The 23,071-nt window shown below is 41.6% G+C and overlaps 1 protein-coding gene across 1 annotated transcript in view; it reads right to left on the reverse strand.

Moving 5' to 3' along the window:
- Positions 1–23,071, reverse strand: part of KCNN1 (potassium calcium-activated channel subfamily N member 1) — a 111,364-nt gene that overhangs the window by 37,988 nt on the left and 50,305 nt on the right. The window contains exons 5-6 of the mRNA XM_063457322.1: positions 3,605–3,746; positions 3,228–3,338 (exon numbers count right to left, since the gene is read on the reverse strand). Coding sequence (XP_063313392.1) covers positions 3,228–3,338; positions 3,605–3,746 — 253 coding nt within the window. The remainder of the gene's footprint in view (positions 1–3,227; positions 3,339–3,604; positions 3,747–23,071) is intronic.

A 23,071-nucleotide genomic window follows, 5' to 3' on the forward strand; every position in this document is an offset into this window, starting at 1 on the left:
TCCCTCTCTCTTTTAACCCCCCCTCCCTCTCTCTTTTAACCCCCCCCTCTCTCTTTTAACCCCCCCCTCCCTCTCTCTTTTAACCCCCCCTCCCTCTCTCTTTTAACCCCCCCTCCCTCTCTCTTTTAACCCCCCCCTCTCTCTTTTAACTCCCCCCCTCTCTCTTTTAACTCCCCCCCTCTCTATTTTAACTCCCCCCTCTCTCTTTTAACTCCCCCCCCTCCCCTCCCTCCCTCTCTCTTTTTACCCCCTCCCCGTAGCGTGGCCGAGAGGCTCTGCGTCCGCGGTGCTGGCCGGAGTTATAGGAAGGTGCACACACACTGAGTGTGCACCTTCCTGTCAGTCCGGCCGGGTACAGGAAACAGAAACTCCTGTTCCGCGCGGAACAGGAGTTTCTGTTTCCTGTACCCGGCCGGACTGACAGGAAGGTGCACACTCAGTGTGTGTGCACCTTCCTATAACTCCGGCCAGCACCGCGGACGCAGAGCAGCTCGGCCACGCTACGGGGAGGGGGGTGAGAAGCTGCAGCCGCCTGAGCGCTTTTAAGAGAGCGCTCAGGCGGCTGCAGCATTTAAAGGGGCGGCCGGGCCCCCTGATGGCGGGCCCCCCTCCCGGCCGGGCCCTGGGACCATGTCCGAAATGCCCGACCGGTCAGTCCGCCCCTGGGTAGGTACTAGCTTTGTGCGGTGCTGAGGTATTAGGGACAGATGCTAGTTTACTGGCTGTGGGGCATGCTGGTTATGGTTGGAATAGAATAGTGGTCGCTACAATAGCCTGGAGATACCTCCCTTCTGCTTTGATCCTGATTAATCTTCAATTAGTAGACATCTAGGGTTTTTTTTTCTTCTCTCTGTGTAGGAATTTAAACCACTTTCCCCTTTTCTTATCACCACTTATTGATTCTGCTTAATAGCAAGATATCCCTCTATAGTGGAATGCCTGTACGCACCCTATGGTGTTTCCTTATACCAAATATATATACTCTGTTCCTATTTGGGACCCTTTCACTGTGAATAGTAGCTCTATGCTTTATGGACTAATAAAGGTTTTTACTATATTTCTTGGCATGTAAGCTACTTATTTAACTTAAGTTGTTATGGGGGCTTTGGTTCAGGTAGGCACTAGCTTGGTGCGGTGCTACTTATTTAACCTACGTTATACCTAATCCAAGACATTCACTTTCATTTGGAGTGAAGGCCTTGGATATTGTCTTCATTCCTTTTCTAACTACTGAAGTAGTCAAGCCTCAAAATCAGCTGAGCCTGTACAATACTAGTGAACTAACTGGATACATCAGCACACTAGCAAGCAATGTGGCTAGACCACAACATCCATCACTGAGCCCCCCAAAAAAGAAACTATATTCAAAAAACTAAAGTTGTTCTACCCATAGTAATCGCTAAAAATGCATTTCTTACACCTCTGACTGGATGCCCTCCCGCTTTCTGAAACTACATTTCTCTAAAATTAAGTGGTTCACAAATTAGCCCATCCTTGCAAGCATGCCGTCTTGGCGTTATACTTTACTCTGGACTCACCTTTAAGCTACATTAAAAGCATTGCCCACATCCACCCCTTTCTTACGCACGATACTACTAAGGAGCTTGTCCATGCTCTAGTAATATCTTGCATGGATTATTGTAACCCTCTCCTAATTGGTCTTCCCAGAAGCCGCACTGCCCTGCTACAGTCTGTAATGAATGCTGCCGCCAGACTGATTTTCCTCTCACACCTCACCTTGTCAGACCTTGCATTGGCTTCCCTTATCCTACACGAGTCAATTTAAAGTACTAATCTATACATATAAAGCACTGAACAATTCTAGCCCCTCTTATATCTCTTCACTGATCTACAAGTATGTCCCTTCTCAGTCTTTCCGCTCTGTCCATGATCTTCTCTTGTTCGCTGTTCGCACCCGTACGGGCAACTCACGCTTGCAGGACATCTTGTGGATGGCTCTCTTCCTTTGGAATAGTCTCCTATCACCATCAGACTTTCCCCTAGTTTTCAATCATTTAAACAGTGCCTTGAAACCCACCTATTCAGGAAAGCTTATGGCCTCACAGAGTAAATTTTACCTCACACACCTGTCCCTTGCTCTCTCCAAAGGGCAGCACTCTACTCTCTCCTCCAGCTCTGCCTCACTCCCACCTTGTATGATTGCTATCTCCTGTCCTATTGTGTGTTACACCCCTCTTCCTCTAGACTGTAAGCTTGTTTGAGCAGGGTCCTCTTCATCCTATTGTTCCTGTAAATTTTTGCAATTGTCTCACTAATTCTTACATTTCCCCCTCCTATAATAATTTGTTGGCGCTATATAAATGCCAATAATAATAATAATAACATGACACTTTGAATCTACTACATATCTAGTGTTGGCCATGCCCCTCAATTTGCATGGTGGCTACTGATTGATGATTCATTAGCCAAACCTTTTTTGCAAGATCTTTAAAGTCTTTCACTGATGAATAGCTCTGTTTATTTTATTGCATATCAGGTCATTTATTGTATAGAAACATATGTTGCTCAGTAATCACCTCTTCTTTTCTATAACAGCTTACTCTTTCAGCTTAAAGGACCACTCTAGGCACCCAGACCACTTCAGCTTAATGAAGTCATCTGGGTGCCAGGTCCCTCTAGGATTAACCCTTTTTATTATAAACATAGCAGTTTCAGAGAAACTGCTATTTTTATAATAGGGTTAATCCAGCCTCCAAATCCTCTAGTGGCTGTATCACTGACAGCCGCTAGAGGCGCTTGCGTGATTCTCACTGTGAAAATTACAGTGAGAGCACGCAAGCGTCCATAGGAAAGCATTGTAAATGCTTTCCTATGAGACCGGCTGAATGCGCGCGCAGCTCTTGCCGCGCATGCGCATTCAGCCGAAAGGGAGGATCGGAGGCGCAGAGGAGGAGGAGAGCTCCCCGCCCGGCGCTGTAATAAAGGTAAGTTTTAACCCTTTCCTCATCCCAGAGCCCGGCGGGAGGGGGTCCCTGAGGGTGGGGGCACCCTCAGGGCACTATAGTGCCAGGAAAACGAGTATGTTTTCCTGGCACTATAGTGGTCCTTTAACAAGTAAGCGGAAAAGACAGAAAACAGACCCAGCTAGGGGTAGAAAATAGGCAAGAGAATATTATGGATGAAAAAGAACAAAGACATAAAAATATCTAATGCAAGCTGAAAAATGAATACAAAGGAAAAACACAACAACCCCAGCCACTCCGTACCCGCTTTGAAAGTTGTGTGTCCATCATAAAGTTGTGTACATGTTTCTCAGCTTTGGTGAGTTCCAACTTTCTTGCAACCACCGCAACAACCAGAGCCGTGCAGCCAGCACCCTGCAGAAGGAAATTAAATAATTACTGCAGAGCAAGGAACTGAAAGAAAAAATTAGCCAAGGCCAAAAAAGGCAGAGTGTATAGAATGAGAGGCAAGAAAGAAAAGAGTCAACAATAAAAGAGATTGGATAAGTACAGAGAGAACAAATAAAAATTAATAAAATAAACATGTAAACACTGGCAGAATGTTGAAAATGGCCGGTTTTGAAAAGAAAATAAAGAGAGTTGGAAGCATGCATTGGATACTCATCTGATGACATTCTTACCATAATGCCAGTTAGTAAACAGACTCCCTTTCCACAGTACGTATTGGGCACCATGTCTCCATAACCAATGGACAGGAATGTAATAGAAATGAGCCACATGGCACCCAGGAAGTTACTGGTCACCTCCTGTTTGTCATGGTACCTGTAAGTCAGAACAAGAAAGTCATAACAAGTAAGTCAGAAAAAGAAGGGAGATAGATTACCCTTAAATGGTGTTTGGTATTTGACATACAGTTTGGATAACTTCCCTTCACATAGAAAGGGTGCAACATTGTATTTTAATTAACATCAGGGTCAGATTTAAATCTGACCGTACATAGGTTAAAGGTCCAATCCTAAAGGATTATCCGTGCCAAAATACTTTCTTGTCTAGGACCCAAGTGCACTAATGATGCTTCCATCTTTAATCTGGGTAATTCAAACTCTTCCAGTGGTCAAATAGAAATTTTGTCGCTTCTATGTATGATTAAAGTATGTATCATACATCATTGTCATAATAGTACTCAAATAATTTAATATTACGCTACACAAGGAAATAGAAAAAAAAATTATTCAAAATTAGTCATCTCAAATGTTATGTAGCCATGTTGTATTCTTCATAAATAAATAAGTAAGCAAATTTCTGCTGCTTGTACAGGAACAGCAGTAATGAGAGCAGATTTTTTTATATGAGAATTCCTTATAAAATAATACACAGTAACTATTTTGTATAATGTAGTCATATTAGGGTTTGAGTTTTAGCTTGCAATCATTTGTGTACTTTAGTCCCAAACAGACCTTTAAATATGTTGCTATCCTTAGAAATGTATAATATATATATATTCATATTACTGTTATAGAACACATTTATTTTAGACTAGAATCTGGCCTATTAATCAGACAACATGCTTTTAGAGTAAAACGGATTAATATCACTGAATGCTTCTCATCTTACCATTCAATAAATAGGAATGAACCTTTAAGTGTGTTCATGCTAGTTGCATGCTTTATACTGAGCTCTCAAGCCTCTCTGGCATGAAGAGGTTAATGTCTGACTATCCCAGAGCATGGTAGACAATGGGAGGTTCGCCAAACCCTCACGTGCATGCCGCAGGCATGTAGCATGTAAGGGGCATGCTAAGGCTTATGGATGGCAGGCTGGGTGGCATGCTGCAACCATCCAGGAACTTTCTACCTTGCAAAAGTTCCCTCATCCCCTCAAAGTGATCATTAGAAGAACATGTCTGTGACATTCATAGTCATACCTTGGAATACAATATGGGAGCCCCAATTTTTTCTTGTAATTTAAAGTTTTTTTTAAGCTCTATGAAAAAGTGTTTATTTGAAACTGACAAGTAACAAGGGTCTGCATATCAAGGCAAACAAGAACATTGAAGAACAAATTTATAGTAAAAACTAACCTCACCATTTATGACTTCACTGTACGTTCTCCTGTGGACTTATGTACAATCTACTACTGCTTACCAAAATATAACACTTACTACTATATATTATATATCACTTATAACACTTATATATCACAATATAACACTTACTACTATATATTATATATCACTTGCTTTCCTTTAATTATACCCTGTGTGGATTCTAGTAAGTCATTCTCTAAACAGTGTAGCACTCATGTCACTCCATATCATTCCTCCTTGCTTCATAGAATCACTCACATAACCCTCCTGTCGTTTTTTAAAACCCATGAGTCGCTTCTATTGTTCCATACAACATGCCTATAATGTCTTGTATTTCTTCACATTACTCATCTCTGCAACTCTTCTACAACTTGCAGTATATGAAATTAAGCCTTCACTATAACCTCTCTTACTTATTATGCTTAAAGGGAAACCATAATTTCTTGTTGTTGTTGCTACATATTACCAGATCTATGATAGGGTTATAGAGAAAGCAAAGTAAGAGAAAAATACCCAAAACATATATACACATAACTGTTCTGGGAATGGCACACTTGAAAGCATCTCAGATTAGTTTTTGGCACTTGTGGCATTACAGACGAACACAAAGAATATATGAGACTGATCCCACCCTTCAAGGCAGCATAGATCTGGCATGCGAGACAACCCTCTTCTTGGGTGTAGCAGCGAGCTACATATAGGTCTCATCCAAGCCTATTGTGTACCTCATGGTAGTTGTATAGGAACAGTGACCATTTAATGTAGGTCTGGATAGCTGCTCACTTTTTTAAGACTATAAAGTCTTTAAAAAGTGGACTTTTTATGGATGCCAGTCTCTTTTTAGCTATGTAACTATGCCAAAATTGACTATACCTGATATAGCCTTATAAGGGACCAATTAATTGTAGCTCAATACAGAAGGGCTATCTTCTGTATTGGACTTTTACAATAGGGTGGACTTTTCTCTTGCAGATGCAATTGAGATCTAGACTGTGCTTATTTGTACAGTGGCTGTAGATATACATGTAGATAACATCTGCAGGACTGCTCATCTCCATTGAGTGAACTCTTTACACTGACTTAACACTGATTTGATATTACAGGCACTAGAGGATTATGTTAGGAATCATGTTTATTTTACAAATTTGTTGATAAACTGAGACAATCTCTAGTAAGGGTAACAACTCAAACTAGGGTCAAAAACAGTGAATCACTCTGTCTCTTGAGGTGGGAACCATCATTCTTATTACCTAAGAGCTACTATCATTATTAGGGGTGTGATGTCCTAAAAAAAATCTATCTTTTTCCTTCCTTCCTTCTTAACATGTTCTATAAATCACATTATGACACTGAATTATTCCAATAATTTAAGAGTATTATATAAACCTACCGTATTTATTCGAGTATAACGCGCACACGTGTATAACGCGCACCCCTAATTTTCGATAAAAAATCGGTATAAAATTTTATACTGATTTTTAATCTAAAATTAGGGTGCTTGTTATACTCGAATAAATATTCGAGTGGGTGCTCCGATAATACCGACCGCCGGGCTCATTACAAGCCCGGCGGTCCTGGGGGGGCGGGCAGCAAGCGTTTACTCACCTCCGTGCAGCTCCTCCAGCTTCCCAGTGTAAATCTCGCGAGACCCGCGGCCAGCTCTGACGTCAGAGCTGGCCGCGGGTCTCGCGAGATTTACACTGGGAAGCTGGAGGAGCTGCACGGAGGTGAGTAAACGCTTGCTGCCCGCCCCCCCAGGACCGCCGGGCTTGTAATAAGCCCGGCGGTCCTGGGAGGTATAATCGGAGCACCCACTCGAATATTTATTCGAGTATAACGCGCACCCCTAATTTTAAATTAAAAATCGGTACAAAATTTTGCGCGTTATACTCGAATAAATACGGTATATTTATAAACTTCACAACCTATTATTATGTTGTTTTAATACTGCAACCCAAACATTAATCCTAAACTTTAAACCTGCGCCCACTGTGTTAAAACTCTACACTGACCACAAACTCCCTACATTCTGCTGTATTACTAACTCTGAAATGGTGCATTATGGTGACAAGGTCACAAATGATGTGGGTGTTATGGAGACTCTGGGCTAAGAACGAAAGGGTGCTAAAATCAAAATCTCATTTGGGGCAGTAATGCTTCTATCAAAAATGGGTATTAGCAGAATTGGACATGACAATCATAATGATAATACACTAGGAGAATTCTGTATGGCAGACTATATAGCATTTACCCTTTAGTTCATTATTCCAGTTCTGCTCTGGGCTTGGTGTTTTACATGCTGAAATAAGTGTATGGTTATTGTGAGTATACATAAAAGATCAATAGGGGAAGGAGGGAATTGATCTATCCTTGAATTTCAGACAGCATTGGTTGAAGATCTTATTGTTGGGTTGTCTCAAGTATCTTTATGATTGAGATACAAATAAGAAGTAAAAACCATAAATTAGAAGTTCTCTTTTAAGGGCAACCTGATTGAGAGAACCTATCAGAAAGACTGAAGTAGTTTATGGACATCCTAAGAGGAGATCCCACCAACAGAGTTCTCTTGGGTAGTATAACATCACAAAGGGGAAATAAGGCAGAACCGTTAAATTATCCCAAGGATGTTCCTCCTGTAATGCCACAGATCAGCTAAAATGTGTTTGAGATGCTCCAAAGTGGGAACCATTGATTACATTTTTTTGGTAAGCAGTAATATTTTCACAGGTTTACAGACCATATTTTAACATTTTGCTCACATCTGCAGATATAAAAAAATGCAAATCTTTAATGGACATATAAGACCAAAAGTTGCACGTATCACATGATCCATTCCTGTGGTTATTTTAAAACTGCATAAGTATATTATGTAGAATACAGCTTTATGGCATTTCCAATTCATGGGTTTTAAAAGCCACTGACATAAGAGGCAACCTATAATAAACTTTAGTGACTGTGCCTCTGTTTAGATAACTCAGCACAGCTGAAAAAGTTGCTGACTTAGAGAATTGTTCCAATTTGGCTACTTTGATTAAAATTTGAAATTCTTTTTTTAATTCCTGACTAATTATACTTTAGTAAATAACTTTGTATGAGACAGTTGTGGCAGTATATACAGGCAGCAGTGGATAAAGTTAAGGATCATTGACGAACATAGAAGAAAGTGGATGGGTGGAGAAGATCAATAGAGAGACGTTTAATGGACCTCTGAAAGGAGCATTGTTAGATGAGAACATACCAACAGAAAGAGAACAGGGAAGTGGGGGAAAAAAAGAAATACAGGAGGTAACAGAGGGACAACTGGAATGCCATATGGAAAGAAGCAAAGAAAAACAATAAAAATGAAATGAAGTTCAACTACAAAAACAGTGATGCCCTATAGATACAGAAGATGCCAGTTTGTTGCGGCTTAAAGACTTGGTCTTTCAAATTAAAATGACCCCAGGGGGAGGTGGAAATTAGATGAATGGAAGCTGTCACAATAATAAGTTTAAAGACTGGTTGTGTACTCATGGTGGTCAATATAGGTGGAGTTGCATTCAACATTTCCTACAATATTTGGATGAAGATGATGTGGGACAGGCTGAATTTTAGTGGTGTTATGCTGAACTGCAAGAGGGTTAACTTGGGGAACTGCATATGTATATATGGATTTTTTCCAAATTCTATGCATCAGAATTTTTAAACTTGTTAATGAGATAAACTATGGTATATCACATTTATCCTCACAGACACATGCTGATTTATTTTACCCTCAAGTAGGACTACTAACCACAATATAACATAGAATAGAAATGCAAGCAACTTTCATTTTTCACAACACAATTCACTTTTGGGGTATTCAATAAACTAGAAAATGTGGAGAAATAACAAGACAAATGTGTTTGGTCAAAATATGCGAGCTGGAAAAATAGCAATTCAGCTTTTTTGGCCTAAATACATTAAATGTAAAATTCCATTGTATGTTCTCCGTAATTCATATTTAATAAATAGTCCTTTATATACCTGAAGAACTGGAGAAAATTTAAAATATAGGTAAGTGAATTGTTAAGAATTGGAAATGCCATGACATTGAAGAACTGTTTCCAAGACTACAGCATTCAAAACCATCAGCTCTAGATTTAACCAGACAATGACACTACTAGAACGTGTAAAGCTGTTTTTAAATGTAAATTGCTTTGTGACAACATATGTGTTTCCCTTTAAGCCTCTTTGTAAAAAAATATCTCAGGGATGTATTATTTTAACTTCAGAATTGCCTTGATTCACAGACACCCATAGACATAAAACAATGTATACCCTGGGGGCACCAGTGAAAGAACACAAGAAGGGAATCCCAACAGACATTTTAAAAATGGCATTTACTGGTCAACAATTTAAGTGGGGAAAACAACCCTCTCTCCATGATTTTGAATAACTCCTTCGTTGTCATAGGTGCTATGTTGCAGCTCCTCTGGCAGCAAAAGAGTTAAGTTGTTTCTGTGGAGACAGAGTACAAAGGAAACACATGCTGTGGAACTGGAAATGAAGGAACTCCCATTCCTCCCACCCATCTTAGCTTGTTTTAATAACATCTGGAATGAGTAAAGATGGAGGGCATACCTAGCTGTTATCATGAAAACCAAGCAGTGAAAGAGAGAGTGTATCAGGTAGATAGGAGAAAGGCATAGGAGGGGAGTTAGGGGTTGCTGCAGTTGTTCCACTTATCAAAATGAGATAATTCCGTGTAACACATGTATAATTTCCTGCTAACCCAGAACCTTCCTACAAGATTCTATCCTTCTTTGTTGATAACAAAGTAACAGCTATTTTTTGTATGATTATAACTAAAGAATGTCAACACTTCGCCAAAGGAAATGTAGAAGGGCACCATGATTGTCTTTGCAAAGTTGCTCCTCAAAGGCTCTAAACTAGCACAACTCCATGCTACATACAGAGTTAATAAAAATAAAAACATATATTTTGATTTAAGAATAATGGATGTGTTATGTCCTCATATTGAGTCTTCTATACGTGCCAGATTGAATTTCTTCCAGCTTGCTTGGTATACCAACCAAGATGGCAAAGTTTGTGACATCAGTTTACTTGATCCACTTTGCATGGCAGCACATCACAATCTACCACTCCCTGGAATGCACAGGACTACAGTTGTCAAAATCTGGAGCCTTAAAAGGCATAAAACAATTATACTGGGCACTGGTACTTTCTGAACCTCAAGGTTTTAAAGTCTTTGTAACAAGCAGGGCCAGATTACCATACCGGCAGATGGAGCTGAAGCTCCAGACCAATGTTCATGAATAAGCTTGTTGATTTAAAAAAAGTTATTTATAAGTCTGTGTGTGGTCTTTAAATGTTCTAGCTTTGTGCAGAGGGAATTAGATATGTGAACTTAAGAGAGATGTAGGGGAGCAAAACAATTACTGAATCCCATGAGCTTCTGCCTTCTAGTATGAAGGTATGGAGAGGAGTGGACAAGTAAGTGCTAGGGGACAGTTCCCACAAAGCGTAGAGCAAGCACCTTGTAAGACACATTTGCACTAAGCTCATGGTGCTGTAATAATAGTATGCCAGCCTGTACGATTAGCAGGCAGCCTGACATGCTTTTATGCAAGGCTGACCTTCCAATTCTTTGGACAGACCCACCACCTTTCTGGGTATGTCTACTCCATTGGGTGGTGCCAGGGCCGGGCTGGGAATGAAAACCAGCCCTGGAAATAATTGCATACCAGCCCAACAGAATACAATTTAATACACTGTCCTCATCCCTCTCAATTTAATACACTGCCCTCCTCCCAATTTAATACACTGCCCCCCTCCTACCAATTTAATACACTTCCCCCTCCTACCAATTTAATACACTTCCCCCCTCCTACCAATTTAATACACTGCCCCCCTCCTACCAATTTAATACACTCCCCCCTCCTCCCAATTTAACACACTGCCCCTCCACAATTTAATACACTGCCTCCTTCTCCCAATTTAATACACAGCTCCCCCACAATTTAATACACTGCCCTCCCTCCTCCCAATTTAATACACTGCCCTCCCTCCTCCCAATTTAATACACTGCCCTCCCCTCCCCCCAATTTAATACACTGCCACCCAATTTAATAATGCCCCCTCCTCCCAATTTAATACACTATCCCCCCCACAATTTAATACACTGCCCCTACTCCCTATTCAATACCTGTCCGCCTCCACCCATTTTAATACACTGCCCTCCTGTTCTCTCCTCCCAATTTAATACACTGCCCCCTCCTACCAATTTAATACACTTTCCCCCTCCTACCAATTTAATACACTTTCCCCCTCCTCCCAATTTAATACACTGCCCCTCCACACTTTAATACAATGCCCTCCCTCCTCCCAATTGAATACACTGCCCCCTCCTCCCAATTTAATACACAGCCCTCCCTCCTCCCAATTTAATACACTGCCCTCCCTCCTCCCAATTTAATACACTGCCCTCCCTCCTCCCAATTTAATACACTGCCCTCCCCTCCCCCAATTTAATACACTGCCACCCAATTTAATACTGCCCCCTCCTCCCAATTTAATACACTATCCCCCCCACAATTTAATACACTGCCCCTACTCCCTATTCAATACATGTCCGCCTCCACCCATTTTAATACACTGCCCTCCTGTTCTCTCCTCCCAATTTAATACACTGCCCCCTCCTACCAATTTAATACACTTTCCCCCTCCTACCAATTTAATACACTTTCCCCCTCCTCCCAATTTAATACACTGCCCCTCCACACTTTAATACAATGCCCTCCCTCCTCCCAATTGAATACACTGCCCCCTCCTCCCAATTTAATACACAGCCCTCCCTCCTCCCAATTTAATACACTGCCCTCCCTCCTCCCAATTTAATACACTGCCCTCCCCTCCCCCCCAATTTAATACACTGCCCCTCCTCCCAATTTAATAAACTACACCCCTCATCACAATTTAATACACTGCCCTCCCTCCTCCCTCATCGCTATTCAATACAATGTCCTCCCTCCCCACAATTTAATACACTGCCCCTTCTCCCAATTTAATACACTGCCCTCCCCCCAATTCAATACACTGCCCCCCCTCTCTTTTCAATACACTGCCCTCCCTCTCCACAATTTAATACACTGCCCTCCCTCCTCCCTATTCAATATACTGCCCCGCCTCCTCCCTATTCAATACACTGGCCTCCCTTTCCACAATTTAATACACTGCCCCCCCTCCCCACAATGTAATACTCTGCTCTTCCTCCTCCCTATTCAATACGCTGCTCCCCTCCTCCCTATTCAATACACTGCCCCCTCCCCACAGTTTAATACACTGCCCTCCCTCCTCCCTATTCAATATACTGCCCCTTCGTCCCTATTCAATATACTCTCCTCCCTCCTTTCGAATTAAATACATTGCCCTCCTCCTTTCAATTTAATACACTGCCTTCCCCTAATTCAATACACTGCCCCCCCTCCCTTTTCAATACACTGCCCCCCCTCCCTTTTCAATACACTGCCCTTCCTCCCCACAATTTAATACACTGCCCCCCTCCCTTTTCAATACACTGCCCTCCCCCAATTCAATACACTGCCCCCCTCCCCACAATTTAATACACTGCCCTCCCTATTCAATACACTGCCCCACCTCCTCCCTATTCAATACACTGCCCTCCCTTCCCACAATTTAATACACTGCCCCCTCCCCACAATGTATTACTCTGCCCTTCCTCCTCCCTATTCAATACACTGCCCCCTGCTCCCTATTCAATACACTGCCCCCCCTCCTCACAACCTCCCCACAATTTAATACACTGCCTCCCTCCCCACTATTTAATACACTGCCCCCCTCCCCGCAATTTAATAGGCCTTCCCCACAATTTACTACTGCCCCCTCCCCACAATTAATACTACCTTCCCACAATGTAATACTACCTTCCCACAATGTAATACTGCCCCCTCCCCACAAGTTAATACTGCCTTCACCACAATTTAATACTGCCCCCCTCCCCACAATTAATCCTGCCTACCCCAGGGCCAGATTAAGAGCCCAGTTGGCCTGGTGCTGACAGTTATGATGGGGCCTAATTACAGAATCTTATCGACTAAAAACAATAAAACAGTCATACCTCCCAAGCGTCTTGTATCTGATGGAGATGGTGTTGGATGGAAACTCAAAGGATGCAACTATAAGAAAAAACATACTCTATGCTAATCTCTCTCTAACTTATGCTTTCATCTTTCAAGTAAATCCATACCAACTAACAGCAGTGTCCAGTGAAGCAGAAAGTCAATGGGCGGGGTAAAGGGGTTTGCCACTGACGCGAATCACGTGACCAGAACTGCCAAAAGGGGTGAACATGCCCAAAAAGGGGGCATGTCTATCCAAAGAATTGGAAGGACAGCCTGGCATCAGTGTCCCTATGTATCACAGTGTCAGTGCCCCCATGTCGCCCAGTCCCCTTGTCTCCCAGTGTCTCAGTGTCCTCATTTCTCACCGTGTCCCCATGTCTGTGTTTCCCGTGTCACTAGGATACTTGGGGACACAGTGAGACATGGGGACACTGAGACACTTGGGAACACTGGGAGTCATGGGGGCACTTGTGGATACAGACATGGGAGACACTGTGAGACATTTGGGGACACTGAGACATTTGGGGACACTGGGAGAAATGGGGACACAGACACTAGGGACACAGCGACATGGGGACACATACACCGGGAGACATGGGGACACTGAGACATTTGGGGACACTAAGACACTAGGGGCACTGAGACATGGGAACACAGACACTGGGAGACATGGGGACACTGGAACATTAGGGACACTGGCTGGGAGGCATGGGGAGACTGAGACACTTGGGAACACTGGGATACATAGGGACACTGAAGAATTTGGAGACACTGGGAGACATGGGGACACTAGGGACACAGAGTCATGGGGACACTGGCTGGGAGACATGTGGACACTGGGAGACGTGGGGACACAGACATTTTGGGACACTGGGGACCATGGGGACACAGAGACATGGGGACACTGAAACACTGGCTGGGAGACATGGAGACACTGTGTCCCAATGTGTCTCCCAATGTCCCTATGTCTGCCTTTCCCCCCATCCTTCACTTCCCTGAGCTGTAGGCTGTCTCTGCAGACTGGGACCTGCTGTCTGAACTCTCTGTGTGGTGTAGCTGTGCCCCGCGGATCAGTGAGTAGAGAGAGGCAGGGAGGGATATGCTGTAACTTCCTATCCCTGCTTCTCTCCACACACAGTAACCTCTACTGGCTGGTGCTGGTATTGCAGAGTAATCTCCGTTTATACTCAGAAAAATATCTGCATTTGTATTGCCGGTTACTGCAAAACGTCACGGCCAGGCAGCCTCAAATACTGGCTGTGCTGGTAAAATACCAGTCAGGTGGCAAACCCAACAGTAGTGTGTGTAAAAAAAAAAAAAGTTTACTTTTTTTTTTTTACATGGGCCTATTCCATGGGCCTGGGCCTGGAGCTGCAGCTCCATCAGCCCCTATGTTAATCCGGGCCTGACCTTCCCCACAATATAATATACTGTACTACAGCTCATCTTCCCTTAACTCAAGATGAGCTGTCTACCAGTTCCAGTCCGGGCTGCACAATCTCTTCTCTGCTAAAGCAGGTACTGCGAGCAGGAGGGTAGGAGGAGTGAGTGACTGGCCTGGTCTGCAGATAGCCAGCCACTCTGCGCACTAAAGCGCCGCCGCAACGCAGCCGCTTGGTATGACATCATACGCTGTTCATTTCCGGCAGCCGGCGTGGACAAATACTTTATGCTCTTGTCGCCGTGGCTGGTCGCAAAGGCACGCGATTGGTCGCGGCCCACGTGAGCGCAGGCTGATCGCAGCACACAGTGGCCCCCTGGGCAGGCGTCCTACCGGGATATCTCCAGGTATCCCGGTAGGCCAGTCCGACCCTGGGTGGTTCTTGTTACATGATTCACGTCAGTGGCCCACTCTTTCACCCTGCCCACTGACGTCCTGCTTCACTGATGCTGCTGCTAGGGGTTATGGATTTTCTTAAAAGATGAAAGCAAGAGATTAGCATAGGGTATGTGCTTTATTATAGATGCATCCTATAAGTTTCCCTCCAGCACCACCTCCATCATATACATGACACTTAGGACATATGCCTGTTTTAGTGTTTTTGTTAATAAGATTCTGTAATTAGGCCCATCATAACTGATGTCAATAGGCCCAATGGACTCTTAATCTGGCCCTGTCTACAAGTACTCTATCAGTGGTGCTAGAAGCACTTTCGCTTTTCTTAAAAATCTGGTATTGTGGCGGGTAGGCCCAGTTTAAAAAATAATCAGCCAATGTTTGCACAACCATTTATAATTATTAAATCAATTACCTTTCCATACAGTGAATTATAAAAAACAGAAAAAGCAATGCAGCAAGCTTTCTTGCACAGAGGAAGAAGGGATGAGATCCAAATGGAGAACAGAGCAGTCCCAGGTATGCTTAGTGTACATTATAACATTTTGAGTGAGATTGAAAGTTCTGTAAACAGCACATATACCCACACAGTGCATTTCCTGATCTTTGGACATGGAAAGTCAGCACTTTTTGAATTTCAGCTGATAAGCTGCATTGAGGAGTTAATATTTAGAAACTTTGAATCTGTCATATGCATTTAATGTCAGAATATTACCATACATTTGATAGAAATGTGATCATGGCCAAAGCTTCCTTTATTGCATAGACTTCAAAGGATTGTGAGAGCCTGTGTTGATACCCTTTTATCAAACCTAAGAGAAATAGGTTTGATAAAAGATGCCATGAATTAAAACTTTACCTGCTTTATTGAGAGCATCTAATAAAGGAGATCTCTGGAATATGAAGGCTTGTGCTGAACTTTTCTCTATTACTTTCATAGTCATTTACACTTTTGAAGGTTTTATCCTTTGCTCTGTTAATTGACCTTTAATCACACACTGACGGTTCCTGCGGGCTCTAGAAGGCTATTAAAAGAGCAGTAGATACACAATTCTAAATTAAACAGAATGTGCGATAAAGGAAGTTTAACCAATACAGGAAGTGTTTAGGAAGACTGTGTAAGGCCACGTGTTGGGGAGTTGTGACTAGGGCTGCATACAAAAAGTTATTTAACTTCTAATTGGTAAAGAATTGTGCAGTTAGACTGAAGGAGCATGATCTATACACCAAAAACACAGCATTAAGCTCCAGTCACATTGTTTCATATACAGTTACATAGTTACATAGCTGAAAAGAGACATACACCCATCAAGTGCAGCCTTCATTTGTTTTTGCTGTTGGTCCAAGAGAAGGTGAAAAACGCAGTTTGAAGTGTTGCCAATTTTGCAGCAAAGTAGGAACAATGTATTTTTTGACCACAGAACGGCAATCAGATCCTTGAATCAAGAAGCTGTTACCCCACTAATTACAAATTATTTCCCTGAATATTATGTTTATGCAAGTATTCATCCAATATCTGTTTAAACATCTATATAGACTCTGATAAAACTACCCTTATCCTAAATCTCCTTTCTTCCAGTATAAATGCGTGACCTTGTATCCTATGTATAAACCTGTTTATTTCTAGATTTCATGACAATGGTCTGTATTTCCCCGAATATATCTGTATTATGCTATAGTTTCCCCTAGGAGGTGCCGTTTTTCCAAACTAAAGAGATTTACATTTGTTAACCTTTCTTTGTAACTAACATATGCCACTGCTTCTAATAATTTTGTAGCCCGTCTCTGCACTTTTTCTAGTGCCATAATATCCTTCTTTAAAACAGGTGCCCAAAATTGCACAGCATATTTCAATATGTGGTCTTACCAGTGATTTATAAAGAGGCAAAATTATATTCTCATCCCGAGAATGAATGTCCCTATTTATACATAATAATACCATACTGGCCTTAACAACTGCAGATTGACATTGCACATTGTTGCCTAATTTGTTGTCTATAACAATTCCCAAATCCTTCTCTTGTGTTGTTATCCCTAATTCACTACCATTTTGGGTGTAAGATGTTTGTGCTTATGCATTCTGTTTTGGTGCTTATAGTGTAACTTTACACGTGCTCAGCACATTTCATTTTTTTTGTATAAACAGTATTTATTAATGAATGAATCATAAAGGACATTAATTTTAACCACTCTAAAGCTTAATGACTTTATAAAAATTAAATCACATGGTCCATTTTAATAAATGAAAACTCTAACATTAGAAATAGAAACATGTATTTGTAACATTTACATTTCCTCCTGCATATTTAGATTTAACCCCCCCCCCACCCCCACTACCCCCATTTAACAAAAAATTATATAGATTTACTCAACTTTTATTGCTCTCCATTTACTTATGTGGGGCTTGTTTTTAAAATTGTTGTTAAATATCAGCCTATAAGTGATTCTAATGCATATCAGTGACATGCGTGCCAAGTTGTCACCATAGCAACCACAATAGTAAATTGGACCTTGCGCACGTATATTTATCTTGTGAATAGCCTTAGTGTAAAAATTCAGTTGATATCTGATGTACTTGTTCAAAAACACGTATTCTGGATGAATGGAACTTTGATCTGTGTGATGGCTTTGTGGGTCCTAGTTGTTGCTTAAAGTGGGTCTGTCCCTTTGTAGGTGTTGCATGTAAATTAATTCCTTTTTTGACTCACTATTTATCCTTGGTTTTATTTTATTGTAATTCTTCTTTGTTTACACAGCATTTTGCCAAAGGAAAGGAAGTTGCCTAATAATTATGCACACCTGATATAGGGTGTTGATGTCATTAGACCACACCCCTTCTCATTACAGAGATGCACATCACCTAATATGCTTAATTGGTAGTAGGCTTTCGAGCCTATACAGCTTGGAGTAAGACAACTTGCATAAAGAGGATGATGTGGTCAAAATACTCATTTGCCTAATAATTCTGCACTCCCTGTAGTGCCAGGAAAACAAGTCTGTTTTCCTGGCACTATAGTGGTCCTTTAAGATGACAGTGTCCTTTACGCAAACTCCATTTCAGTTGCTAAGATAATTTACCCACAAGCCATCAGTCAAAAGAAACCCACATAAGGGCAGAGGAGAACAAATTCAGGCTCCAGCCATTGAGATCAGGTTCAAGGAAGAAAATAGTATTAGTATAAATAAAGGCCAGTGGCAATAGGGGAGTGTATTCATTAGAACATAAAGGGCATAAGCAAAGTAAAACTGAAAGAAAAAAAAAAATCTGTTGAGGTTAATTTATGTTAAGTGAATTGTTCATTTGAATGACACATGCACTTTACTTACATACAGATTTATACGTGTTTCAAACTCATGTCTCTGGCCTTGTGCTTTAATGTTATTGGTGTACAAATGTATTGACATGAACATATCATGTATTATTTCCTATAGGATATATTGTAAATCTGCACTTAAGTTGACTTTGTCTTTTCACACCTAGCTGAGGCATGTTTTGATTTTGGTTAAAATTTAGCAACTAGCATGAAAACAAATTGTAAGTGGTGCTTAATCTCTCCCAGTATTCTTTATGGGAGATGTTAAAAGTCTTGTCAGCCAGAAATTATCAGTCATAATTTTCTAATACAGAAACAGTGGTTACTCTCTAATGCTAGCAATACACATTTTATCCTGTTAAAATCTACCTGGAACTTGGATCACCGACACCTGTACCTTAGGCATTTGCCTTCACACTTTTCCTCTATATTAACATGAAGGACAGATGGAATGATATTGTAAAAATCTACGACTGGGCAGTGGTGTATTTTGGTTCTGTGCTACCCCAGGCATGACTAAACATAGGCACCCCCCTAATCTAAATTAGCCCCACCCCTTCTCATCATGGGCGAAATCTTAAACAGACATTCCTTTTTAAACTTCACACTTTCCACTTAGAGCCCCACCTCTTTCTCTCTGTACATTAAAAATGTGCAAATGAATCAATGAGTGAGTGTGTGAAAGATCCAGTGTGTTTGTGTATGAGTGAGTGTGTAAGAGCCAATACGTGTGTATCAGTGTGTTTGTAAGAGTCAGTGTGTCAGCTTGTGTAAGAGTTGGTATGTGTGTAAGAGTCAGTGTGTCAGCTTGTGTAAGAGTTGGTATGTGTGTAAGAGTCAGTGTGTGTCAGCATGTGTAAGAGTCGGTATCTGTGTAAGAGTCAGTGTGTGTCAGCATGTGTAAGAGTCGGTATGTGTGTAAGAGTCAGTGTGTGTCAGCATGTGTAAGAGTCGGTATGTGTGTAAGAGTCAGTGTGTGTCAGCATGTGTAAGAGTCGGTATGTGTGTAAGAGTCAGTGTGTGTCAGCATGTGTAAGAGTCGGTATGTGTGTAAGAGTCAGTATGTGTCAGTGTGCCAGCATGTGTAAGAGTGTGTGTCTGCCTTCTGACAGCCATTGTTCCCATTCCCCCTTGTAACAACCAATAGTGTGTTGGGGTTATGTAGGGATTGATATTTGTTGTTACTGTAATATGGGGTTTAACGTTTAGTGCTAATGTGTGGGTGAGTTGCTTTAGCGAAGATTAGGGGGTTAATTTTTAGTGTAGTGTAACTTCTTTGAGTAGTATAAGAATAAATAAAGAACTTTACTGTGAGAGCAGCAAAGGAGACTGCCTGAGATTAGTATGGGTTACAATCATGAGAGGCAGCTATTTTAATTGCCTTCATTAAAATGCCAGCAGGTGTGACTATCAATAATATCGTGCTATATTTAAGATTAATTACCCAGACTGCACAGCAGTAATAGGTGTATTATTCCAGATCATTCAGTCAGTGTGAAGTTTAAGACGTCTCTGTAGGTCATTTCCAGACAACTAGTGCTGAATTTATTTATATGGAGATGGATGGTCTACTCTAAGGAGCACATAGACTGGTGCTCATTTAAACAGGGCCATCCATACAAAGTATATTAAGAGAAACACAGGTGAAATAACTCCCTGACCCTAAGAGCTTACATTCTTTATAGCGCACCTCCACTCTTGCACTAGTCTAACTTTACCCGCAGTACCCAGCTCAGTAGATGTCAGAATGAGAGGCAATAGCGAGATTGTAACTTGCACATGGTGAACGCTGGGCCAGGTGCACTCACATGGTGCACACAGAGCTGGAGCCTCAGCTGCGGTATGGCCAGTGTGGAATCTCATGAGATGGTAGAGAAGTCACATCGCTCCTTCTGAGTCGGAAGGGCTTGTTGGGGCGTGGAGCATGTCAGTGCCTTGGAGCTGAGCTAGCCTGGGCCACAGCTCTGCCCACAAAAATACGTGTGGGTGGACTTCCTTTGGCAGCTAGATTTACTGGAGCATCTAAGTTGGTGTTTGTGGGCCATTTTTTTGCCTCCCCCGGAATTGCCACCCAAGGCAAATGCTCAGTTTGCCTTGTGGTAGATACAGATCTGCCACTTGGTCTCTTTTATTCCCTTTTAAGTAGCACTCTATTGAAACTTTAATTTGTTACCAAGTTAGTTGATACATACCCAAAGAAAGGATGCAAGTATTTTTTTCTGCATTTTTTGGGGTAGGGGGTGTATGAAAAATAGCTTGCAAAAACTGCAGAACTGTTGTCTGCAGTCTTTGCAAATCATCCCCTGCATCCCAGGCACAGACGTTCAGTCTGTGCTGGGAAATACTCCAATCAAAGGCTCTTATTGAGAAGCCTTTGAGATTGCTCTGCGAAAGTGCAAATCTTTATAACTGATTGTGGTTTCCAGGGGGTAAAGCAAATGAAGTCTAGCTTTGCGCTGAGAGACAGAAGATGTTTCTGCTTTCAATTATAAAAGTGTAGATTTCAATAGACTGTAATAAACTGTGACAAATATGACAAGCAAGCTGAAGTGATTTATGCACGTTAAATGTCCCTTTAAGAAGGGTATATTTCTGTAAACAGGGAATTGTGGTGAATTGAAAACCAAATTGGAAAAATTCAAGCTACAATAAACAGGATGTGACTATATTTCATATTGCAATATTTTTTATTTAATTATGTCCTTATTTGATTAATAACAATTTTATAAAATAATAGAAAAAGACAAGAAAGTCCTGAGGGTTAGGCCAAAACCCAATGAAGTTGCTAGAAGCCTTGCTTCGGCATGTATAACCTCGCTGGAAGATGCATAAAAGCAGCATAGGGTTAACTGATGCTGTAGAAATGTTGACGTTACATATGAGACCGAGGCTTCATCAAATGCTCTTATGAGAAGAAGAACTGTATGACAGAGCAGTGAAAAATAAATAAATAAAACGGCATCACTATAGAATATATAGTTGAAAATTACTACATACGTAGATATTTGTGGTAAGTGGTGTTACAAACCAAACCAAATATGGTGCTTACCTTTTAACATCAAAGGAGTAAAATGACTGCAGAGAAAAGGCAGGCCAATGAACACTACATATCATGAAACACTCCTCCCATTTAATGCAGAATGTTTATGAAAAATGTCTGCTGGAGGTTTGCAGCCGTTTAACTAAAGCATGGCTGCAGGAGTAAATGGTTAAAGTTTACCTAGGCAACCATAGGCAAACTAGCTCCTGTGGCCTGTAATTCCCATAATGCTCAGCCAGGCATACATTAGATCTAAAAAGCTTAGGATTCTTTTAAGTGTTGGAGATTTATGAGAGAACACTGGGGGAATCTTGAAATAGTAAAAAAAAAAAAAAAAAAAAAAAAAAAAACAGTTTTTTTTTCTTTTTTTTTTTTTATTGAAGTGCAAATTCAAAGAGAATTTAAAATTTAAGGCCAAAATAACCAGCTGAGAAATATTTTCTAAATCATCTATGCTATCAGTATAACTATTCTGTTCTTACATTTAAAATTCACTTGGAATTTTAGTAAACAACCTAAAGCAATACCTATAATAACTCAAAAAGACAAAAAACTGAATGTGAAGGTTTACTTACCTGTCTTGAAGCGTGGGCCGGTGTTCAGCGCGCACCGCGGTACTGGAACTTCAATTTCAGGTTCCGGTTTCCGGCGGGACTGAAAGGAAGTGCGCACTCAGTGTGCACACTTCCTTTCAGTCCCGCCGGAAACCGGAACCTGAAATTTAAGTTCCTGTACCGCGGTGCACGCTGTGAAGCCGGCCCATGCTTCAAGACAGGTAAGTAATTATGGGACAAGGGGAGGGAAAGTGCACTATGGGACAAGGGGAGGGGGGGACACTATGGGATGGGAGGGGGGGAAACACTATGAGAGGGGGGGAAACACTATGGGATGAGGGGGGAACACTATGGGAGGGGGTGGAAAATACTATGGGAGGGGGGGGAGAATACTATGGGAGGGGGGGGAATTTCCTTCTTAAAATGAGGTGCGTGTTATACACCGGGGCGTGTTATACGCCGATAAATACGGTATATATAAAACAGGTGTATATTAAAGAACATTAAATTCCATTTGTACAGTGTGCTAGCTGAAATGCTAGCAAATGTATAGATTTTATTTTAAAGCTATTTAAAAATATCTTACCGGTCTATGAAATCCTTAACATTAGACATGCATTCCAGTGACACATATTGCCATAGATTGACTGACAGGCATTCCTTTTGCTTCCTTTTGCTTATTACTCCCCCAAGCAGGAGCTAGCTGAGCAAGTATGGGATGCACTGAGACACCACTTTGCTGGCAATGAAGCTGGCATGTTAGCGTCAGCACAGGAGATTGCCATGCTTAGAGAAGTGACCCCAAGCAGGGCCAACACTCACATGCAGCTAAACCCCATATACAATTACACACCAGCCAGCCACACACATACACACAATCACAGTCTGCCAACTCCACACAAATATATCACACTCAGCCAACCAACACAATCACACTCAGCCATGCCCCACACAGAATCACACTCAGCCAACACCTGCACAAGCATACGCAGCCATCTCACACATCCCACTGCAAGGATAAGAATCCTTATTATTCCTTATTACGCCCCTGGTGTGCAGAATCATGTAACTCATTTTAGACCCACTGACCTTCCTCAAAGTAAGGCACCATGGGAGTTGTAGTTAAACAACTGGTAGGGATATAACTCTAGGCCATTCCTGTATTAAGGTTTGTTGGGATGGTCTACAAGGAC

The sequence above is a fragment of the Pelobates fuscus genome, chromosome 5 (assembly GCF_036172605.1).
Source record: "Pelobates fuscus isolate aPelFus1 chromosome 5, aPelFus1.pri, whole genome shotgun sequence".
Lineage (NCBI taxonomy): Eukaryota > Metazoa > Chordata > Amphibia > Anura > Pelobatidae > Pelobates > Pelobates fuscus.